This window comes from Andrographis paniculata, unplaced genomic scaffold, assembly GCF_009805555.1.
Source record: "Andrographis paniculata isolate CXL003 unplaced genomic scaffold, ASM980555v1 Contig58END, whole genome shotgun sequence".
Lineage (NCBI taxonomy): Eukaryota > Viridiplantae > Streptophyta > Magnoliopsida > Lamiales > Acanthaceae > Andrographis > Andrographis paniculata.
The window spans coordinates 1691041-1713904 of record NW_026137593.1 but is presented as its reverse complement, the minus strand read 5'-3'; the positions used below and the strand labels follow the sequence as shown (position 1 = coordinate 1713904).

General features: G+C 40.3%; 3 protein-coding genes across 3 annotated transcripts; all 3 read right to left on the bottom strand.

Annotated features, from left to right (window-relative positions):
- Positions 1 to 212: 212 nt before the first annotated feature.
- Positions 213 to 2771, bottom strand: LOC127257668 (stearoyl-[acyl-carrier-protein] 9-desaturase 6, chloroplastic-like). Its single transcript, XM_051284129.1, has 2 exons — positions 2061 to 2771; positions 213 to 925 (listed from the first exon to the last, which is right to left on the bottom strand). The coding sequence occupies exons 1-2, from the start codon at positions 2619 to 2621 to the stop codon at positions 365 to 367; spliced, it is 1122 nt and encodes a 373-aa protein (XP_051140086.1). The 5' UTR covers positions 2622 to 2771; the 3' UTR covers positions 213 to 364.
- A 7916-nt stretch (positions 2772 to 10687) lies between these two features.
- LOC127257704 (uncharacterized) lies at positions 10688 to 11230 on the bottom strand. Its single transcript, XM_051284173.1, has 2 exons — positions 10825 to 11230; positions 10688 to 10701 (listed from the first exon to the last, which is right to left on the bottom strand). The coding sequence occupies exons 1-2, from the start codon at positions 11228 to 11230 to the stop codon at positions 10688 to 10690; spliced, it is 420 nt and encodes a 139-aa protein (XP_051140130.1).
- Positions 11231 to 11371: 141 nt separating this feature from the next.
- Positions 11372 to 12555, bottom strand: LOC127257703 (uncharacterized). The gene is made up of 2 exons (XM_051284172.1): positions 11846 to 12555; positions 11372 to 11669 (listed from the first exon to the last, which is right to left on the bottom strand). Exons 1-2 carry the CDS (start codon positions 12553 to 12555, stop codon positions 11372 to 11374), a joined length of 1008 nt encoding a protein of 335 aa, XP_051140129.1.
- Between the last annotated feature and the right edge of the window lie 10309 nt (positions 12556 to 22864).

Below are 22864 nucleotides of genomic sequence, written 5' to 3'. Positions count from 1 at the left end.
TATATAGTAAACTCGGAGGCATTGAACTTCTTTTTGTCAATTATTGCGAGCCCCGTATATCCAACAGATTGCATCATGTTTTTTGTTGTATAATTATTTGACTTCTATAATTTCGAATCATACATAATAGGATTTTTATTTTAATTTCTTAATGATAATTGGGGAAGAAATTATATCATGTCCAACATATGTTAAGGCTTGCCACAAGATCATTACATGCATTAAGCATATACTATTTCTAACTTAATACATTGTTTTTTTATCTACATGACAAGTTATTTGATTTATGGTTACTATATTTGATCTATATATATAGATATATATCAAACATTAATTACTTCATCTATATTATATAAATTTGAAGCTAAATTATGATTTCTTTATCAAAAATCCAACTAAATTTCAACCTTTGTTGATCCTTGGCCTTTTTCTCGTCTCGTTCCATCAATTTTTTGAGCTTAGGTGGGAGACTACAGACGAAGTCTTGCTCACATCTTGCGTCGCCTTTCAATCCCTCGAGCTTTTCGAGCCCCCATCGCCCGATCATGAACTCCAAATTATCTATGTAGTCATGACCCGTGAAAACCTTAAGTCGTTGCGCCACATATGCAAAATGCTTGAAAAGATCAGGGTCATGGCCGTCGGTCATCTGGTGGGCTGGCATTGTTATTCTTTTCCTCACCATATTACCTATTGCCATCATGGTATCATTGGGATCAATCTCAAGCAATTTTTCGACAACTTTAACATACACATTCTCGTGGCGTTTCTCATCTGCAGCAATGCTCCCGCATATGCTTGCAAGAATCGGGTCGCCGTGTATCTTGGCTTGCCTTGCCGTGTTTCCATGGGATATAAATGTCGCCCGTTCTTGAAAGGACGTGTACACACTCCCTAAGTAAGCATTATTTTCCACACCAATGTCCTGCCAGGACAATCAATCTCAAAATTTAACATGTTCGATGAACACATAACATAAATGTTAAGAGTTTTGCCAAGAATTAATGTATATATATATATGCTTATAAACTGAACTAAGGAATACACGATCTTAGTATGCTAAAACCAAATGGTTTGTTGACTTACGTTCTCAAACTTATTTTTCCATTATTCGTTAATAGTTATTTAAAAAATAATAATTATTTTTATATTCAAAATATAATTTTTATTAAAATTGTTACGTTTCGAACAATCATATCAGAAACATGTTTTTTTATTTTTAAATCCTCCAAAAACTATTCAAAATTTCAAAATACATTTAAGGGTACCTAAATAAAAGAAAATACCTAACCTGTGCACGCACAACTATAAAAGAAAGACTATTATTTGAGATTCCGAGAAAAAAAAAAAAGACTAATATGTGAGATATGAGAATAAAAACTTATATATTTACTTTTTGACTTATTTTTTCATACTATTTACAAGATGCAAAAATAAAATTTTATATCTGAAAAATATCATATTTTTGTCTCGTAAGAGAGCCTAGTCGGTGGCAAAACCGAGAAAGAATTCGAGGGATGACAACTTTTTTTTAAGACTTTCAATTTTTTTTTCTTTCTATGAAACACTATATATTATATTTCTATTATATTACAAAATAATAAATTACAATAATATCAATAACTATATATATTGCTATATGTTGTAAATATTAGGATATCTATGTTTTGAAATTAAAAAACATAATAATAATATAAGTTTTGATTATAAAAAAAAAAAATTGTTAAAAATCAAACAATTGAATTATATATTTTTTGTTAATTCAATTATTCATTATATATATTTATTTAATAAGTAAAAATACTTAATAAAATAAAAATAAAAGTAGAGATAGGGGTAGAGGTAGGGGTAGAGCCCCTTAATGGGTCAACCACTGGGCCTTATTCATTCTTGAATAGTGTATTATTATGGGGCGCTTTAACTAATCTTAAATTTAAATCTTGTAAAGTAAACATGTGATTAGGTTAAAGAAAATAACATACATACTAGAAAATGAATTCCTCAAAGTAAACACAACCACAAAGTACAAATATCTAAATACATAATGAAATTAATGTTACCATTCCAGATCCAATAAGGTATTGCACAGTTTTCTCGATCATAGCCATGTTTACCCTGCCGGAAAGATACAGATAAGTCCTAAGCAAATCACCGTGCCGGTTTTCCTCGGCGCTCCAGGCCCTTATCCAAGCAGACCATGGGTTTTTGTTGAAGTCTTCGTCGCGATTTGGGTCGCATAGTGTCAGTATACTTTGGTACGTAGGCAGTGCTTCCTCGGTGATCATGTCTCCAACCAACACAACAAAGAATTCATCGGGAAGCCCGACAGTGTGCTGGCGTAGGGCCCGGACTTCTTCTATGAACTCCTTTTCGGGACGGGTTGGGTCGGGGAGGAACTCGCTCGGCTGCCAGGATTTCTCGATTGGTTTGATAAGTGGGAGGAGGTGTGTGGTGGCCCATGGCTCGAGCGAGTTGAATATTTCGATCTTTTCTTGTGTCATTGAGTAGGTTGTTTTAGGGCGGGGCAAGGTCGGGGTGGGTTGTTTCATGATGGCGGCAATGGGCTGTCGCGGTGGCCGGGTGGCGGTAGTGGTGGGGAAGGGTAGAGTTAGAATTGCCATGGCTAGGGATGTTTTTCTATTGTATTGTATTAATCAAGATACATTATTCCTTTGTATTTGTACTACTCTACATTGGTTACCAATTCCTTTTTTATAACTAGGGTTGTAAGTGGTTGGAAGAAATTGGTATATATTGAAATTCAAAATCCTATTTTAACTTCACTTTGGTGTGTCTCAAATTTAATTGATGACATAACTAGGATTTAATAAACACTTGGCACATCTCAAAGGGGAATATATTTTTGATAATTTTTAAATAATATTTCTAAATTTGAAAAATTGTATATATACTAGCATAATTTTTTTACTTTTTTGTCATTTTAATTCAAATATGTAAATTTTAAATTTCTTAATTGTTACATGTATTAGACCACATATGAATAAAAGTAAACAAAAAAAAAAAAAAAAAAAAAGTAAACAAAAATATGAATGACATAGGATTGCACTACGATACAATATATTATATATAGAGATAAAAAAAATAATTTCATATATATGACGGTGGGTAGGTTGTTGGTTAGATGCTGATTTCATAAACAATTACTATTTTTCAATGAATTACTAGAATTAAAATGGCATGTGATGTATAAATTACTATCACAATTCATACAATGTCCTTCATTAATGTTAATATGTATCTTGTATTGAAATCAATTGTGACAATGTTTGGATATATTATCATTTCATATCATGTGTTTTTATGTAATATTGATATGTAATTTTTTTAATTGTTAAACTTAATTGTGGTATATATTTTGTATGAACGATTATTATATGCTGAGTAGGGTTAATCGACACTATAACCACGGTCTCGTGGATGTGAATCATAAATGGATAAAAATATTGCTAAATTATTCATTACAGTGATCAGGATTTGGGGAACAAATGGATTTTATTTTACTTTGTCGCTTTGAGGAATCTGCATTCTTTGTCATATCATAATAAGTAGGTTTTTATTTCAAGAAGACTATTTTATTTTGAATGGACCCGTTAATATGCCTCCAATGTATCCATTGCAATACGATGATAACCTATTCCTCCATTAAAAAAAAAGGACCAAAGATGTACTCGTAATATTTATTTTCACACCAGATATATATATCATTACAAAAATAAATTAAGCACCAGTAATTGTAATTTCGATTTTGTCAAAAATAATAATTATTTAGGGTTAATTCAAGAGTTTCAAATTGCAAATAACTGAGGATTAGAGTAAAATTATTTATTACTTCAAATATATCTTAGAAAATAAGCAGACGCAAATGGTCATATTAGTGTTTTATCAAATTATAACATCTAAACACTTCCTGCATTTCTTACTACACAAACTATACGTGAAGCAACCGAAAATTTTGAAACGTACTTAACACATATTATTAATCCCTATGTTTCTGATTTGGATTGTAATCACACCTAAAGTATGATTGTGAGACATATAATTTTATTTCTTAATGTTACCTTATGTTTTCTTGAAAACTGAGAGATTAAGAATATTGCTTTATATATTTCATTCAAAAGCTATGTACACATAGAAAATATATCAAATATCTTTTAGCAATCATCAATCAAACAGACTACAACTAATATCAAGCAACAACATCGAAGAATTTAAAGTTAATGGGTGTGTTTTTTTGGTGGTTTGAGTTTGTGTTTTAATTTGATGTCTTTATGTTACATACCATAAAAATATATAAGTAATATAACAATAATATTTTGCGTTAAATTATTGAATTTTTTTATATAGGTAGATTATAAACATTTTATAATTTATGTAATTATTAATTGAAAATTGTGTTAAAAAAATTTTTGTTGGATGAACAAAGTCATGGGTTTTTATTATTATTTATTTTTTTATATTTTTATAATAATAATTAAATAATAATAATAATATATGAGTTTTTGTTATTAGTTTTAGTCTTGAAACATTGAGTTAAATCTCTCATTATCTTTTTCTTTTTTTCCTTTTTAACTTGATTTAAACTTCTACAAACAGAGGCAAAACTTGTGTTGATGCGATTTTTCAACAATAAAAACTAAAATCCGAAAATAAGAAATTATCTTTGAATTTGATATAATTAGTGCATAAGATTAGGAATCTCTAAACACTGTAGATACATAAATAAAATAGGAAAATAAAACTATAGACTGGAAAATAAAGTGGTGATCCCCAAAAGCAATTCTCTTGAATTTGATGTCGATTGAAGATACCCTGCCAGTTGCTGACCCCAATCCTTAAATATTCCTCTAAAGAAACGGTTTGAACCGCCGTCTGATCGGTTACAGCAACCGCTGTCAACCGCCCAGAAAGCCCTCTTCTGTTGGCACGTATGTTAACCGACTCACCAAGTCGTGCCTTCAAATTCGCTCATCGGTTGAAACTTCCCTCGACTGTCCAGGTACTGCTCTTTCGCCCGACCTATACATCTGCTGCTTCGTCTCCTCTTGCCCGTCCTTCCCTTGTTTAACCTCCTGACTTGCCTGACTTCGCTTCGCCCGACCTTATCACATCCGACCTCCGTACCCGACCTGATCACATCTGACCCCAGTTCCCGTCCTTATCACGCCCGACCTCCAAGCCCGACCTGCTCACGTCCGACCTCATTACCCGACCTTATCACACCCGACTTTGAGCCTGACCTTATCCCGTCTTATCTCTGTGCCCGACTTTATCACGCTCGACCTTCGAGCCCGACCTGATCACGTCCGACCTCAGTGCCCGACCTTATCACACCCGATCTTCAAGCCCGACCTTATCACGTACGACCTCAGTGCCCGACCTTGTTACGACTGATCTCCTTGCCCGACCTCCGAGCCCGACCTGATCACGTCCGACCTCAGTGCCCGACCTTATCACGCCCGACCTCCGAGCCCGACCTGCTCAAGTCCGACCTCATTGCCTGACCTTACCACGTCCGATCTTAACGCGCGACTGGGCTCCGCACCGGACCTTGTAATACCTAGGCTCTACACCCGACCTTATCGCATTTGAGCTCCGCGTTTGACCTTATCACACCCGATCTTTGCACCCGACCTTATTATGCCTGAGCTCTGTGCATGACCTTATCACGCCCGATCTTTGCACCGACCTTATTATGCCTGAGCTCCGTGCCCGACCTTATCACACCCGATCTCTGCCTTCTCCCGAGGAAGCTTTTTCCTTAACAGCGTTTATCTTCGGACTTTTTGAAAGCCCATTAAACTCGAACAAACTTTAACCTAATTTGGTAGGCCCATTCTCGAAAACCCTATGCATCATTTTTTTTGTGCTCAACAACTTGCCTCCTCCCGCCTAACTCCTAAACGTCACTCCTTGAACTGCGTGAGATGCGACGTTTAAGGGTTTGTAACACAGTGCTATCATTACACTGTATTATGTCACATCACAGGGTTTATGAAAAACCCTTCTCTAACCCAGCCAAATTCACGCCCTCAAAATCCTGAAGTTCTCCTTTCTCTCTCCAGCGATCAACTTCCCAAAAACCCTCTGCTTCTTCATCTTCTGCAATTTCTACTCGAATGGCTAACCAATACGTCCCTGCTCTTCCCTTCGATGGGGCTGACCCATCAGTGCCTTCCGTGGCTTCGAGGGTCATCACCCCTACCATAAGCCCTTACCGCACCACCACCAAAGATGCTGATCGTATGAGATCCGTCATCTCTCAGGTTTCTCCAATAATCGTCAACGATGTTGCGTTCAAACCAGAACGTCTTTTGGACAGTATCAAAACTCACCTTACTGATCCAAAAGACGCCTACCATAAACGGCACGCGAGGCTCCTCCCCCACTTTGAAGAACAGTGGAAAAAGCAAGGCATTGACAAAGCCATTCTCCTCTCAACTCAGCCTCTTTATCTTCACGACAAAGCCCTACTAGCGATGGCAGCCTTTTGGCATTCTCAGATGGCTGTATTCCTCATCCTTGCCAGTCCTATCGGATCGACCCTAATGGACGTGGCCGTTGTTGCACATTTGCCAATTGTAGGCGATGATCCTGTTCTGGTTTCCTTTGAGGGTCGAGAGCCTTCACCCAACCATGCTGGTTGGGCCCTTGCCAAGCTCCCTGAGAAAGAGAGAGGCTGGTCTAATTTTGTTAACAAATATCAGGGTAAGGATGGCACCTCTGTTTCTGAACTGGAACACACAACATTCCTTCTTTTCTGCCTCTGCAGGTATACTTTTTCCTTTTGAAATCTCTTTCGTAGTTTCGAAGTTGGATGTTTTGGTTGAATCTCTTTTCTTTTCTTTACAGATACATCATTCTTTCCCCTTCCAAACTCGTCCTCTCTACCCAAGTCGATCTGGCTATTCAATTGGCTTGCGGCCAATTTTTTCATTGGGAACCCTTTTTTGGCTAACCTCTTTCAGGATTTAACCCGAGTGAGCACCCGTCTAACCGATACCAAGAAAGCGGACACTGCAGCTTCGGCACCATTCTGGTTCCTGGAATTGTGGCTCCGTTTGTACTTCCCTACTGCGTTCTTTGGCCGACTTCCTATCGCCCCAAACGCCTACAAGTCCATAGGTTATGCCTTAGCCAGATTAACCCCTAATTCCTCTTATCTTTATCCATCCGACCCTATGATCGCCCAAATCCAGACTGAGGACCATAGCAATTCCCGCTTCTATGTCTACGAAACTCTTATACAATATTCAACTGACCTTCTTTTACTTCATCCCGACACATCTCATTCCCAAACTCATCCCGATCCTCTTCCTCATCCGACCTATCCTTTCTCTTGGGACTCCGCCATGAAACCCCGATCTCTATTTTCTAGTAAAAGGTCAGACAAGAAAAACCGCAGATTATTTTACACTTACAATTATCAGCCCCAATTTTTAGCTCGACAGTTCGGTTGCTGTCAAGGCATACCGGGACCACTGGCCCGACCTCACCTTATACCTCAAAGCCCAGAAGGGCTGGTGATTCCTGAGCTTATCCCGACCTACGTTTCCCAACTCACCGACTATATCACCTCTAATTCGTACTTACCTTTCTACTTAAAATCTTCGGCGACCGAAGCGTTTCCTGCTTGGTAGTCGGCCACCTGGTCTTTGATTGCTCCCACGACCGACCAATTAGTCGGAAAACTTGCCCCACCCCCAATCTTGGCACTGGGCTCTCCTCGATAGGCCGTTGCCCCGAGAAGAAAAAGGCAGGCGCCTGCTGTAGGCGGATCCGGAGCAAAGAAGCAGAAGTAGAAGGCCGCCCCTGTAATTGACAGGTAGGTCATCGAGGAGTACCTGGCATCTCTGCCAGTGGATACCAGCGGGATGCCAAAATACTTGAGGAAACAATTTAGTAAGTCCTTTTCCCTTCCATATTTCATTTTCCTTGCAAACTCTACTTAACTTAAACAACTTCCATTCCAGAGGGCCCTTCGTTGCCGCCAACCACTACCCCATCTATCTCTCACCCGACTGAGCATCAACCGACCATATTTCAATGAACTACGGCGCAATCACCTATCAATCTGACTTCTTCTCAGTCAACCGCCATCCCGACCACACACCAAACAACTATGGTGTCGGCCGCAAACCAACCGACTGCGGTCCCGATCACAAACCAACCGACCTTGGTCCCGACCGTAAACCAACTGACTGCGGTCCCGACCGCAGACCAACCGACTGCGGTCCCGATCATAAACCAACCGACCGTGGTCCCGACCGCAAACCAACCGACTGCTAATCAGCCGTTAGCTACACCAACGACCCCAGCCGAACAACGACCTGCTCAACCAGCCGATCTTCCAGAAAACCTCCCGATCGCTGGTCAACCGACCATCACACAACCAACTCCCCTGCAAGTCGAAGTAAGTATATCCCAATATTCCTAAGAGAATAGTTACTTCAACCATTAACCTTAACTCTCTTTCTGTAGCTAACCGGAGGAATCGGGAAGAAGGAAAATTTCTCTTATAATTTCGCCTTCACCTGCTCTTCTACCACCACCAGTGTCCGATGTGGTTGTGGCGACGCCCGACCAACTCGTTGCCTTCACCGACCAAGTTGCGGAACTATCACAGGTAACTGCTAGAATCTTTCTATATGATTCTTTTACAAAACCTCTAACTCTTGTATATTATTCTAACTAGGAACCTGATGCAATTGTGGTGGTGCCCGAACCCGACCAGGTTGCAGAATGGCCCAACCCCTTCGTGGCACCACCCAACCAAGCTGCTGCCGCGCTACCGTACAACCAGCCGCTCAACCAATCGATGAGGTTCCTCCTATTGCTCCTCAACCAGTCCAACCGAACCCATCGCCTCACGACATAGAGGAGATTTCCTCCTCGAAGTCGGGCGAGGCTTCAGTCAATTTTGCCCCAAGGGGTTCGGTTAGTGTTATTTCTTATACATTTTCTAATTTTCTCCCCTTCTTCCTTGCTTAACTTTCTTCGTTTAGGGAATGGAGCCGGCCGTCGCTCACCGTCTTCAACCAGGGGACGAGTCGGTTGCTGGCCCGACAACTCATTATGGCGTCTGCATGACGTCCCGACTCATGGCCCCTTCTGAAGCCACGGCCGCCTTAAATCAGGTAAACTTTATTCTTACATTGTAAAGATTTCACCACATCTTTCTGACTTAACATCTTCCCTTTGCCCTAGGCTGCCCAAGAGATGAATATTTTGGCCCGAGTAAACCTTCCGACTCCCGTCAGAGCTATCGTGGAATGCTGCGCCGACTTGGCTTTTGCCGACCTGAGTTTAGCCGACCTCGAGGCTCTAATCCAGGTCGCAATAACCTTGTTGGTACAGCCCAAACTGGAATCAGAAGCTTCCCCGTCCTTGATCGGATGATGGCCAGGATCACCGAACTTCGAGCCGAACTGCCCCTAATCCGCCCCCTATCATCCGAGGCCACATCATCTCAACCGACTGTTGATCCAGCCAGTCTTAAGACAAACTTGAAAGAGGTCGATCAAGACCTTATTCTTGCCAAGGCCAAGCTGGAAGAACTCCGACAAGCGCGGCACACGTTAGCGGCTGAGATCTCCCAAAAAATGGAAGAACTTAGACGCCTTCAAGAACAACTGAAATCGCTGGATGACAGCATTCAGGAAGGGAGTCGCCTGGTGGAGGCACATTGCCAAACTCAAACGAGTCTCTGCGAGAAACTCCAAACAGCTATACAAATTAGACTCGTCCAGAGACATCAGGAAGCCTATCAGCGTCGGCGGTCCACAAAGTCGGAGCTAAAGTGGACCGACCTCCAAACTGCTTTAAAGGCCCTACTTTCTATGTAACCCCAATGTGATTTGTATAGAGTTCCAGACTTAATTTACATATTTGCTATTTTCAGAATACAGATCCTATGTTCCTTGCGCTTTTACCAAGTCAGACATCAAAACAAAGATCCATATTTTTTGCACATTTAATAAACCATCAATTAAATACCACAATACCTATATAAACTCCATACCTCTCATTGCAACATCATCATCATTCCCCGCATCATCACTCAAAATGGTTTCTCCTCGCATTCGCGTCCCGTCGTCCAACTGACAAGGTTCTCTCCAACCATTCATAGTAGGAAAACACCCCATAGGTCATCATGCTGAAGACCTGATACAGGTACTGAAACAACTGGACTTCAAATTTAGGTTCTCCATCAGAGGCAGGAGAACCATACATCGTACGATCCTACTGATGGAACGTATATCCACCTGCTATGACCCTTCACCGACATACTCACTTGTATATCCGATCTCGATCATCATCTGGACATAATAGACCATCATGTATCTGCAATTCTCCTAGACCTCAGCTGGAACAACATTTTCCAGCAGCAAAGATCAACACTCTCCAGACTGCGCGTCCTTGTTGAACGAGAGAATCAGTCTCTGCAAGATATCAAGGCCCGGACCGAACAAGATCTTCAAGACATGCAGGATCAGTGGGATCGCTACCGCCTGGACTTGGACGACCTCTTGGATGAAGAACCTGAAATGGTTTCTGCGAGTTGGGATGAAACCTCTGACCAAGAAGACCACTACCCTTCTGATGATTAGAGAACCATTTCCTAATAGGTTCGAACCCGTTGAAGGGTTCCTAAACTTTCTAATAAGAATTAATGACAATGTCCTGAAAAGGCAGGGTAATACCTTTTCAGATACTTAGCATTAATATTTTCATGTACCAGCTTTCTTTCTTGATTTATGATAATAAAAACTCCATTCCCAATCACTTTATGAATGATGAAAGGACCTTCCCAATTGGGAGACCATTTCCCTAGTTGATCCACCTTTCTATACGTAGGCAGAATTGTCTTCCAGACCAAATCCCCTACTGCAAAAACCTTAGGGAATACTCTTTTTCCATAGTATTTCGCCCTGATCTCACTCTGTCTAACCACTTGATCTAAAGCGCTTAATCGATCTATATCCACTTCTTCCAATTGTTGCCACATCCTTTGTGCATACGCCTCGTCAATACACGATGTTGTATTAGTCACTCTGGGTGAAGGCACAACAAATTCTGCAGGTAAAACAGCATCTTGCCCAAACGTTAATTGGTATGGGGAAAATCCAGTAGAAGTATCTCTACTATTTCGGTGGGCCCATAATGCCTGAGACAACAATGTGTGCCATTTCCTTGGATTTTCTTCTACCATTTTACATATGATGCCAATAACGATTTTATTTGCCACTTCGGCCAACCCATTCGCCTGTGGATAATATGGTGAAGAGTGATGCAATTTGATGTTAAATTCGGCCAAAAACCCAACAATTTTTTCCCAAGTAAACATCAACCCTTAATTGGTTGTAAGAGTGTGCGGAATCCCAAACCGATAGACGATGTGATTAAGCACGAACTCAATCACCTCTTTATGCGTCGCATTCTTCAAAGGAACCGCCTCTACCCATTTGGTGAAATAATCAATCGCTACCAAAATGAATGAATGTTGCTTCGATGACGTCGGATGAATTTTCCCTATTACATCCAACGCCCAAGCTTTAAATGGCCATGGCTTAACCATCGTCTGCAGTTCTACTGTTGGCAGATGATTTAATGGACCATGCCTCCGGCATTCCTGGCACCCCTTAGCAAATCTGATACAATCACAAAAAATCTTTGGCCAATAAAATCCCATATGATGGATAGCCCACCGCATATTCAATCCCATTCGGTGCACCACACAGATTCCACCATGGACCTCCTCCATTACTTTAATGGATTCTTTCAGCCCCAAACACCACAATAAAACTCCTTCAAGGTTCTTTTATACAGAACCCCTTCAATAAGCTGGAAGCGCAAGGCTTTCAATCGAATGCCCACAGAAGTCACAAAACTTGGTGATTCCAAATACACCATAATCTCTGTTCTCCAATCAATCCCAGAATCGGTACTCCCTATCATTTGTTGGCAGGCATTATGAGCCAAATTATTCGCCAACCGATTCTCTGTTCTTGGTACATGCTCGAAAACTACCTCCGCAATTTTGTATAACAGATGAAATACCAAATCTCGGTATCGACGCAGATGAGGATATTTACAAGCATACCGTTTTAACACTTGGTTGATGACTAGTTGAGAATCTCCACAAATTAGAACCGATTGTACTCCTTTAGCGATAAGCGCTTCCAAACCCAAAATCAGTGCTTCGTATTCCGCAGAATTATGAGTCATCTCTTCCATTTGAAGCTGCAAACTAATTTTACTAGCTCCTGGTCCTTCTAGTATCACCCTTGGTCCTGACTTTCCTTTTGAACGAGAACCATCAAAACATATTTTCCAAAGACTGCTGCCTATATACGGCACTACCTTGTTTTCCAATGATTCATCGCCTGCAAATTCAGCCAACAAGTCGGCTACAACCTGCCCTTTCACCGCTTTGATAGGTCGGTGTCGCAACGCGAAAGGAGCCAACCTGATGGCCCATTTCATTAATCTTTCCTGCATGGTTGGTCTGTGCAGAATTAATCTGATCAGATCCATTTTAGAAACCACCTCGGTTTCTCTTGGCAGAAAATAATGCTCCAGCCGAGTACATGCAAAAACTAAAGAATAGCACATCTTTTCGGGCATAGTATAATTCAACTCTGGTCCTGCCAAAGTTTTGCTTAAATAATAAATAGCCCTTTTTCCTTACCATCCTCCCATTCTTGCACCAACAGACTACTCACAACATCAAAGTTGTTCGCAACGTACAGCCGAAGGGCGCGATCTCCTCTTGGGGGAACCAACACACAGGTGGTTTGGTTAATGCCTGCTTGATTTCTTCTAATGCATTATGTTGCTTCTGACCCCAAGAAAAATCGGCCGCCTTATTCCGTAACAACTTTGTGATAGGTTTTAACTTCCCTGCAGCATTTGATATAAAACGCCTTAGGTAATTTACCTTTCCGAACAAACTTTGCACTTCTTTGACCGACTGAGGTGGCCGCATTGTCAGAATAGCCTTGGCTTTGTTTGCATCAATTTCTATCCCTTTTTCATGCACTAAAAACCCTAGGAAATTCCCTGCCGAAACTCCAAAGGCACATTTTGTTGGGTTCATTTTTAGGTTGTACTGTTTTATCCGTATAAAAGCATTTTTTAAATCAACTAGATGTGTGTCAAAGTCTGTAGACTTAATGATCACATCATCAATGTATACTTCCATTGACTGCCCGATTAGATCATGAAAGATAGTATTCATTGCCCGTTGGTAGGTCGCTCTAGCATTCTTTAAACCGAAAGGCATAACCGTCCACTCGTAAATTTCCAAAGCTCCTGGGCATCTGAACGCGGTTTTGGGTATATCTTTTTCTGCTAATGAAGTTTGATTATACCCTGCATATCCATCCATCAAACTTAAAATTCGATGCCCTGTTGCCGAGTCGATCAACATGTCTCTATGGGCATCACATACTCATCTTTTGGAGTGGCGAGATTGAGATCTTTGAAATCAATGCAGATTCGAATCTTTCCATTTTTCTTGGTTACCGGAACAATATTGGCCAACCATTCCGCATACCGACATGGTCGAATGAATCCTACCTTCAACAGTTTCTCAATTTCTTCTTTGATCTGGGGCATCAATTCTGGACTCACTCTTCTTGGTGGCTGCTTATACGGCTTAAACCCTTTCTTAATAGGCAACCTATTATCTATCAAATCGCGCGCCAATCCAGGCATCTCGGAGTAATCCCATGCCATACACTGCATATGGTCCCGGATTAACGATACAATTTGCTCATGTTGGTTTTTTGACAACAAACCACTTACCCTGACCATCTTGGGTATCTGTTCGGTTTCGACATTATACTCAATGAGAGGATCCTGAGTCGACAAGGAAGGTTCTATCTTTTCCAAGAGATCAGGCCAGCGAAAACCTTCTCCCTCACCAACATTATTGTTGGAACCTTCACTATTATGTAATTTAACCATTAATTGGTTTAAATAAAACTGCCTAATCTGCTTTTCACATTTACTTTCTTTCATAATTAAACTTAAAATAAAATAAAAGTTTTTTTTTTTGGCTAACGACAGAGCCATAAAGCAGAAGAATGTTTCTAATGAAACACATAACCCTGCGTCGTGAGCTTACAGCCCTTCCAGGGATATTCGTTTACCACAGTTGTCCGTGAAATTGGCGGTACGTACTCTAAATAAAGCACGGACTCTTCCACACCTTCTGTGGAGCCGAACGGATTGGTGCTAGCTTCCATAGTAAATACTTGATCTCCTTCCCAAAACATGATATGTTGATGGAGAGAAGAAGGCACGTATTTGGAAGCGTGAATCCAATCTCGCCCCAACAAGACCGAATAAGTAGTGTTGGCATCTACCACGAAAAAGACTGTTGAAATCACCTTCGGTCCGACTTCAATAGGTGCCACCATCATCCCTTCTGGTTTGGTTGGTTGTCCTGTGAAGCTTGTCATCTTGATATCCACTGGAGATAGGTCGCCAATCCCTTTGCCTAATTTTCTCAGAGTTTTAAGAGGCATAGCGTTGAAGACAACCCCATTATCAATAAAAACCTTGTTAATCGACTTACCACAAATGTGAGCGTTAACATACAATGGTTTCAAGTGTGGGATTGCTCCTTCTGGTATAGGTGGAATAACCATATGTGGGGGATTACCAGTCATCGCCGCCTATTCCGGTTCTTCTTCTTCCTCGAACTTTGCCCAGATGGGCTCTTCTTCTTCCTCGAACCATCGCATATCCGTCATCCTGACTTCAAACCCGGCTTTATCAATCTTCACTATCTTGCTGCGCAAAACTTTCGTTTCTTCTGGAGCAAATGACCCGAAGATTAACTCAAGAATCTCTTCCTCGGCATCTTCTATCTCAGTATCAATGTTGATCCGTCTACAGAACTGACAACGAAAGCACTTGGCCTTCTTGATAGGCTTTTCGATCTGCCAGTACTCCTATTGGTCGCTCGAACTTTTCCTTTTGGGTGACAACTCCTTCTTCTCCTTCCTTTTGTCTACCCGCTTTCCATGCCGAGCTGCATACTTGCGTTTAGCATTACGAATTTGCATACGATTCATACGTGAAAATCGGGGATCTCTGTCTATTGGCATAGGCTTTCTGTTTCGGCTCCATTTGTCATGGACTGGCTGTGGTTTGCGCGTTGTTCGATCTTGTACCACAGCTTTATCCTTCAATTCCACTTTGAAGGACCCATCTTCTTTATCCCATTTATCCGCCACTCTGGTTTCGCAAACTTTGAATTTGTCTTCCTGATCGTGTTCCCGCTCTTTAGGCTTGCGCTCTTTTCGCTTGATATTTTCTTCATCATCACTTTGGGTATCTTGTGAAGAACGCAGGGAGATCACAGCAGTAGTCACCTTTGGGAACGGCTGGTGCTCCACTCCCATTGTTACATACTTGAATCTCCCTGCTTTGATAGCCTTCTGTATTTCCTTTCGAAAATGCGTACATTGATTAGTGTAATGCGTAAAAGAATTATGCCACTTACAGTATGGCCTTCCTTTTATCTTTTCCTTCGTTGCTAAAAGTTGCCCTTTGGGAATGCAAATTTGCCCGTTTGCTAGCAGAATATTGAAAATTTCGTTTGCTTTAGATGCATCAAAAGTCGGTTGTTCCTTCTCTTCTGTCCCCGGAAGGGGCTTTAGTTTGGAACACACATAAGGCTTGCCGCTTACAATTGCAGCCGCCATTTATTCAATGATGTTTCCCTGCTCATCATCTGGTGCATACATTTCTGTATCAACACTGGCCATCTGTTGGACCCTGTTCCGTCGGAAATTATGATCTTTTTCTCTAAAAAGATATTCTAACCTTCCTGCTTTGGAAGCCAAACTGGCCAGGTCCTGAACATCGTGGGCTGTCAACGTCTCTCGCAGTCTGGTATGCATATTCCTGATCACTAAATTGGTCATCTCGGTTTCTTCGATGATTTTCGGGCACCGTCCCTTTATTACACGTATCCGCTCTATAAATTGATAAGCAGTCTCTTCTGGCATCTGTCTGGTCTCCAAGAGATCTGTGAGTGAGACCGTTGGGAGCAGATTAAAGAATCTTGCATGGAATGCAGCCTCCAAACCTTCCCAAGTTTGCAACTGTCCTGGCGGCAAATTAGCGAACCATGAAAAAACGGTTCTTGTGAGCGATAATCCAAACAACTGTAATTTGTAAAACGAATTATTGCCCACTTCCCCCAATTGCGGCGTGAAGCGTCCCACATGCTCAATGGTTGATGCTCTATCCTCTCCTGAAAACGAGAGAAAGTCGGGTGGTCTGTAATTCCTCGGAAGGGGATGCTCATTGATGATTCTTTCTGTGGATGTCGTCTGATATGCCGGTCTGTTGACCGTCTGAGGATTCATTCCAAAATGCACTCTCAAGACTTGAGCAATGTCTTCCGGATCTACCCTGGGTGGAACAGGATCAAATACAGGAATGTGACTATGAGCCTGTCCTCCCAATCTTTCTTCTCTGAGGTCGGTTGGTTCGGCCCTAACACCCAGTGAAACATTATTTGGGTATGTGAGAGGAGTCTTTCTCCTGTCAATCATAGTAGTGGTAGCATTTGGAAAAGTGCTATCCACGTACGAAGGCCCCGCAAAATTTGCCTGTAATCTGGATGGTGACAACTCTGGCAGTGTCTGGGTGGGTTGCAAAGTAAACCTTGATAAAGCTTGATTTAGCATATTTTACATGATGTTTTGTTGCTCACGCAACATGTTCTGCATAGCCAGACTATGCTGATTGTTCAATTGTTGAACATAAGACACCCAATCGGCGGGTGCTTGGGGAATTTCCCCTGCATTTGGTATGACAGGTGGTGAAACGGTTTCTCCCACTGGTGCTGAAGATGCTTGAGGCTGCGAGCCTGCCATGTGGATCCTTCCGATGATTCGGCCGGACCTCAGTCGTATGAAATTCTCTGTTGACGTAGGATCAGCAATCTTGCCTTTTTCCCACTGTGGTCACCAAATTGTTGGTGCAATTTTTAAAAAATAAAAAGTAAAATCCGAAAATAGGAAATTATCTTCGAATTTGATATAATTGGTGCCTGAGATTAGGAATCTCTAAACACTGTAGGAAACATAAATAAAATAGGAAAATAAAACTACAGATTGGAAAATAAAGTGGTGATCCCCAAAAGCAATTCTCTTGAATTTGATGTCGATTGAAGATACCCTGCCAGTTGCTGACCCCAATCCTTAAATATTCCTCTAAATAAACGGTTTGAACCGCCGTCTAGTCGGTTACAGCAACTGATGTCAACCGCCCAGAAAGCCCTCTTCTGTTGACACGTATGTTAACCGACTCACCAAGTCGTGCCTTCAAATCCGCTCATCGGTTGAAACTTCCCTCAACTGTCCAGGAACTGCTCTTTCGCCCGACCTGCACATCTGCTGTTTGGTCTCCTCTTGCCCGTCCTTCCCTTTTTTAACCTCCTGACTTTCCTGACTTCGTTTCGCCCGACCTTATCACATCTTTATCACGTCCGACCTCAGTGCCCGACCTTGTCATGCCCGACCTCCGAGCCCGACCTGATCACGTCCGACCTCGGTGCCCGACCTTATCACGCCCGACCTCCGAGCCCGACCTGATCACGTCCGACCTCGGTGCCCAACCTTATCACGCCCGACCTCCGAGCCCGACCTGCTCACGTCCGACCTCATTGTTTGACCTTACCACATCCGATCTTAATGCCCGACCTTGTCGTGACTGAGCTCCGCACCCGACCTTATCATACCTAGGCTCCGCACCCGACCTTATTGCATCTGAGCTCCGCGTTCGACCTTATCACACCCGATCTTTGCACCCGACCTTATTATGCCTGAGCTCCGTGCTGACCTTATCACGCCCGATCTTTGCACCCAACCTTATTATGCTTGAGCTCCGTGCCCGACCTTATCACATCCAATCTCTACCTTCTCCCGAGGAAGCTTTTTCCTTAACAACGTTTATCTTCGGACTTTTTGAAAGCCCATTAAACTCGAAAACTTTAACCTAATTTAATAGGCCCATTCTCGAAAATCCTACCCATCATTTTTTTTTGTGCTCAACAACTTGTTAATTTTATAAATGACCTCAAGCCCTTTTTGGCCAATTGTCTGAAATATCATTGAAATTTTGAAATCTGACTATTAACGAATGTAGTGCAATATAATCTAAGTATGGAATGAGTAATCATCCTTGATTTAAAAAATAAAAAAATAAAAAAATAAATAATAATAATAATAATAATAATAATAATAATAATAATAATAAAGAGTTTGAATAGAGACGGAAGGGCCTAAAGTGGATGACTGGAAAGATAAAGCCTTGGAAGTGAAAAAAAAACAAAAAAAATTGCCGATGCTAACAGAAACATGTCACTGCCACAAAATGTCAATTTATCTCCGAAAATTATCTCCTAAAAAAAATACGGAGACATTCTTGTGCCATGGAACCTTGTTTTAAGACAAATTAGTGTCTCAATCATGGTTTGAAACATCACTGCGATAATTTATCTCGGTCATAATCTCGAAAGTTATTTTGTGACAATGTATTGTTACATATATGTCTTGAAACACCACTGAGAGTATAAATTGTCCCAAAATAATTTTTGAAAAGTATTTCGAGAGTCTGAATTGTCTCGAAACAAGTCACAAAATAATTCCGAGATTTGAATTGTCTCGAAATAAATTGAGAAAAATATCTTGAGAGTATAAATTGTCTCAAAGCGAGTCACGAAAGTAATCCGAGAATATATGTTATCTCGAAACGAGTTGCAAAATATGTTTCGAAAGTATAAATTGTCCTGAAATAAGTCATACAAAATATTTCGATATTTGAGTTGTCTCAAAAATAAGTCGTAAAAAATATTTTGAGAATATGAATTACCTTGAAATGAGTCAAAAAATAATCCGACGACGAGGACGCTGAGACAACGGTGGCGGTGGGACGGCGGAGCCTTCTTCTCCTTCTCTGGTGACGGCGGCGACAGCAGGGATGGTGGATCTAGCTCCTCTTTGTCTTCTTTTCCGGCGACGGCAGCGCCGCGGGCTGCGGCTGAAATTTAGTTTTGTATAAATATTTTTTTAAAAAAATAATTCAATTGTATCGGAAATTTCGAATCTATTCAAAATTTTTAAGCTATTTTGAGTAGTATCGGAATTTTCGAACCTATAAAAATAAGATCGAAAATTCCAAGACTACTCAGAATAGCTTCGCAATTTCCGAGCTTGACAAACAGCGACGAGATCTTTGTTATGGGTGTATATCTGATACAATGTCTGATGCTAATTAAAAATTGGATCGGACTTAAGATATAATTTCCGATGCTAAAGATAAAAATTCTGATAGTGATAATAGTTGCGGGTTTGGTGTGACTTTTTTTCACATCAATTTCTTTTATTTGTGTAGTATTAATTTTGATTAGTATACATGTAATATAAATTTAATTATAAATATTGTTTTATATTATTTTTTAAATATATAAATAAATTATATATATAATATTTTGAATACACTAACTTATATTAAAATATATTATATTTATAAATAAATTTTAAAAGTAAACAAATTGTATTTTATTTGATTAATCACCTTCATAAAATTTAATAAATCAACCTAACTGAAATTTATAGAACTTAAATATATACTCCATCCGTCCCATAACAAACTATCTATTTTTTCATTTTAGTCTGTCCCATAACAAAGTATCAATTTCTAACTGTACTATCTACCTAACATTACAAATATCCCTACAACTTACAATATATTACACAAATGTCATTACATTTATATCACAGATACTAATAAGGTTATTTTAGTCATTTCTACTTTCACTACAAGAAAATACTCTCTCTGTCCCATAACAAAGTATCTATTTTTCCATTTTAGTCCGTCCCATAACAAAGTATCAATTTCTTTTTTTAGTAACTGTACTATCTACCTAACATTACAAATACCCTTACAACTTACAATATATTACACAATATGTCATTACCTTTATATCACACATACTAATAAGTTTATTTTAGTCATTTCTACGTTATTCCTACTATATCTCAATATAATACTAATATTTCTAAAACTACGTGCAAAAAGTAAATGAATATTAACTTCTGGGACGGAGGGAGTATTATTTTTGTAATGAAGTTTTTTCATTCCTAAATCTACTTTTTCCGTTACTAATGATTGTTGATGCAAATATTCAACAATAAAAAAAGTAAAATCCGAAAATAGAAATTACCTTCGAATTTGATAAAATAAATGCCTGAGATTAAGACTTTCTAGACACCGTACGATACATAAGAAAATTGAAAAGAGATACTACAGACTATAAAAGTAAAAGGATGATCCCCAAAAGAAATTTACTGAATTTGATATCAATTGAAGATGCCGCTTTTAGATCGTGAAAAGACCTATTTAAAAACCCATGTCAACCACCCCAATGTCATTATCAGATCGTGCCTTCATATCCGATTGCCAGTTGTAACTTCTTCCAACCGCCTTGGAACTACTTTTCATCCGACTTGCACACCCACTACTTCGTCTCCCTTTGGCCGTTTTCCATTTGCCCAACCTCCGCATCGGCCGCCTCATCTTTCTTCGCCCGATTTCTCTTTGTCCGACCTCCATGACAATTCGTTTTTAGGTGACGCCTCCTTCTTCTTCATCCCTTTGTCTGCTCGCCTCCCGTGCCGAGCTGCATACCTGCATTTAGCATTACGGATTTGCGTATGATTCATACCAGGAAATCGAGGGTCTATATCTACAGGTAAAGACTTTTTGTTCCGAATCCATTTGTCATAGACTGCTTGTGGCTTGCGCGTTGGTCGATCTCGCACCCACCACTTTGTCCTTCAATTCCACTTTGAGAAACCATCCTTTTTGTCCCATTTCTCTGCCACCCTGGTTTCGCAAATCTTGAACTTGTCCTCCTGATCACGCTCTCCCTCCTTTGGCTTATGCTCCTTCCGCTTGGCGTCTCTTTCATCATTTCATTGTGTGTCTTGTGAAGAACGCATAGAGATTACTGCAGTAGTTACTTTCAGGAAGGGCTGCTGCTCTACTCCCATCATCACGTATTTGAACCTTCCAGCTTTGATAGGCCTCTGAATTTCCTTTCGGAAGTGTGTACACTGGTTAGTGTAATGCGTAAAGGAGTTATGCCACTTGCAGTATGGCCTTCCCTTTATTTCTTCCTTTGTCCCCAACCGTTGTCCCTTAGGACTACAAATTTGACCATCCGCTAGCAGAATATCAAAGATCTCCTCTGCTTTGGATGCGTCAAACGTTGGTTGCTCCCGCTCTTCTGCCCCTGGGAGGGGTTTCAGTTTGGAACATACATAAGGCTTACCATTCACAATCTCTGCCGCCATTTCTTTAACACTTTTCCCTTGTTCATCATCAGGTGTATACATCTCTGTATCAACATTGGTCATCTATTGGACCTTATTCCGCCGGAAGTTGTGGTCCTTCTCTCTAAAGAGGGACTCTAATGTCCCTGCTTTGGATACTAAACTGGCCAAATCTCCGACATCATGGGCTGTCAAAGCCTCTCGCAGCCGGATATGCATATTCCTGACCACCAAATTGGTCATTTTGCTCTCCTCGATGACTATTGGGCAACGTCCTTTCATCAGTCGTATCCGCTCTATGAACTGGTAGGCGGTTTCCTCCGACATTTGCCTAATCTCCAGAAGGTCGGTAAGTGAGACTGTCGGAAAATGATTAAAAAACCTTGTATGAAACCCACAGAGGGGGATGATAATGACTACGAGGACGATGATTAAACAATTTCACCGACCTTTCGCGCGGTCAGTCAAATATTTTACCTATTCCGTGATCACAATTGAATGTAATACAGGGGAAGGAATCGTCTCCACAGGGATGATGCAATTATGACACTTGTGTTATATCATTGATTCAATAAAGTTAGTTCTTATTAAATATCAATAAATTGATTATAATTATCAACAAGCTCTGACAACCAATTTTTCCTTACAATGTAGGTAGTTAAGGTACAACCGTTAACTATCTCTAATTAAGCTAATAGACCTAGGTATGCCCATAGGAAATATTGCCTAATCGCATTCTAATTTAGAAAAACCCAATTCAAAATAGTTACTACCTAAGAGAGGCAATTAGATTTGATTGTCAAACCCCTGTGAAGGGACTATTCAAACCGGTTGTCACCTATTAAAGTGCGAATACAATTACGGATATCCTACCTGAATTGACTTTAGATTATCCGACTAATTTAAATATTGGTACCAAAATATTCAATCAATCTAACAATAACAAACGTTATTTCAGAATTAGACAATATGGATAATCAAAAAGAACTTTTATAAAGAAAATTAAGAATCTCCCAAACACAAAAACCAAAACATTATCATCCCTCACCAGAAACATATCTACTCCATTATCAAATAGCAAAGAACAAAAAGGAAAGATAAAGTCATAGTGGAAGGGGAAATCTTCTCCGCCGATTTGTTCCTATGCGATCTATGAGTCTGTCAGTCTCCTGCTCATGTGCGTATCTGCTTCTGGCCGTTCTCTCTTTCTCTGCGTGTGACTCCACTTTTTTTTATTTAATTTTTACCTTAATTATTTTGTAGCTGGTCTTTTGGGCCTTTAATTAAATTTTCATGTTAGGAGGGTGTGGTTAGTCATGGTCATGACTAAGTAACTAGGTGGTGGAAATCTGAATTTTTCTTTACTTTTTCTGTCAATTACGCAAAATTTGATATTTGCCCTATGCACACAACAAATAAAGAATAAGCATATAAATTAGGTAGAACCCAATCAAAATCAATTAAATATCGCTTATAATATG

Bases quoted from the DNA above. Each gene is read 5' to 3' on its own strand.
- LOC127257703 (XM_051284172.1), bottom strand. From the start codon at position 12,555: ATGGATCTGATCAGATTAATTCTGCACAGACCAACCATGCAGGAAAGA. The intron at 11,670-11,845 runs GTATAAAAGAAC...TGATTGTATCAG, and splicing joins CAGCTTATTGAAGGGGTTCT to ATTTGCTAAGGGGTGCCAGG.
- LOC127257704 (XM_051284173.1), bottom strand. From the start codon at position 11,230: ATGGTAGAAGAAAATCCAAGGAAATGGCACACATTGTTGTCTCAGGCA.
- LOC127257668 (XM_051284129.1), bottom strand. From the start codon at position 2,621: ATGGCAATTCTAACTCTACCCTTCCCCACCACTACCGCCACCCGGCCA. The intron at 926-2,060 runs GTAACATTAATT...TTGTCCTGGCAG, and splicing joins ACCTTATTGGATCTGGAATG to GACATTGGTGTGGAAAATAA.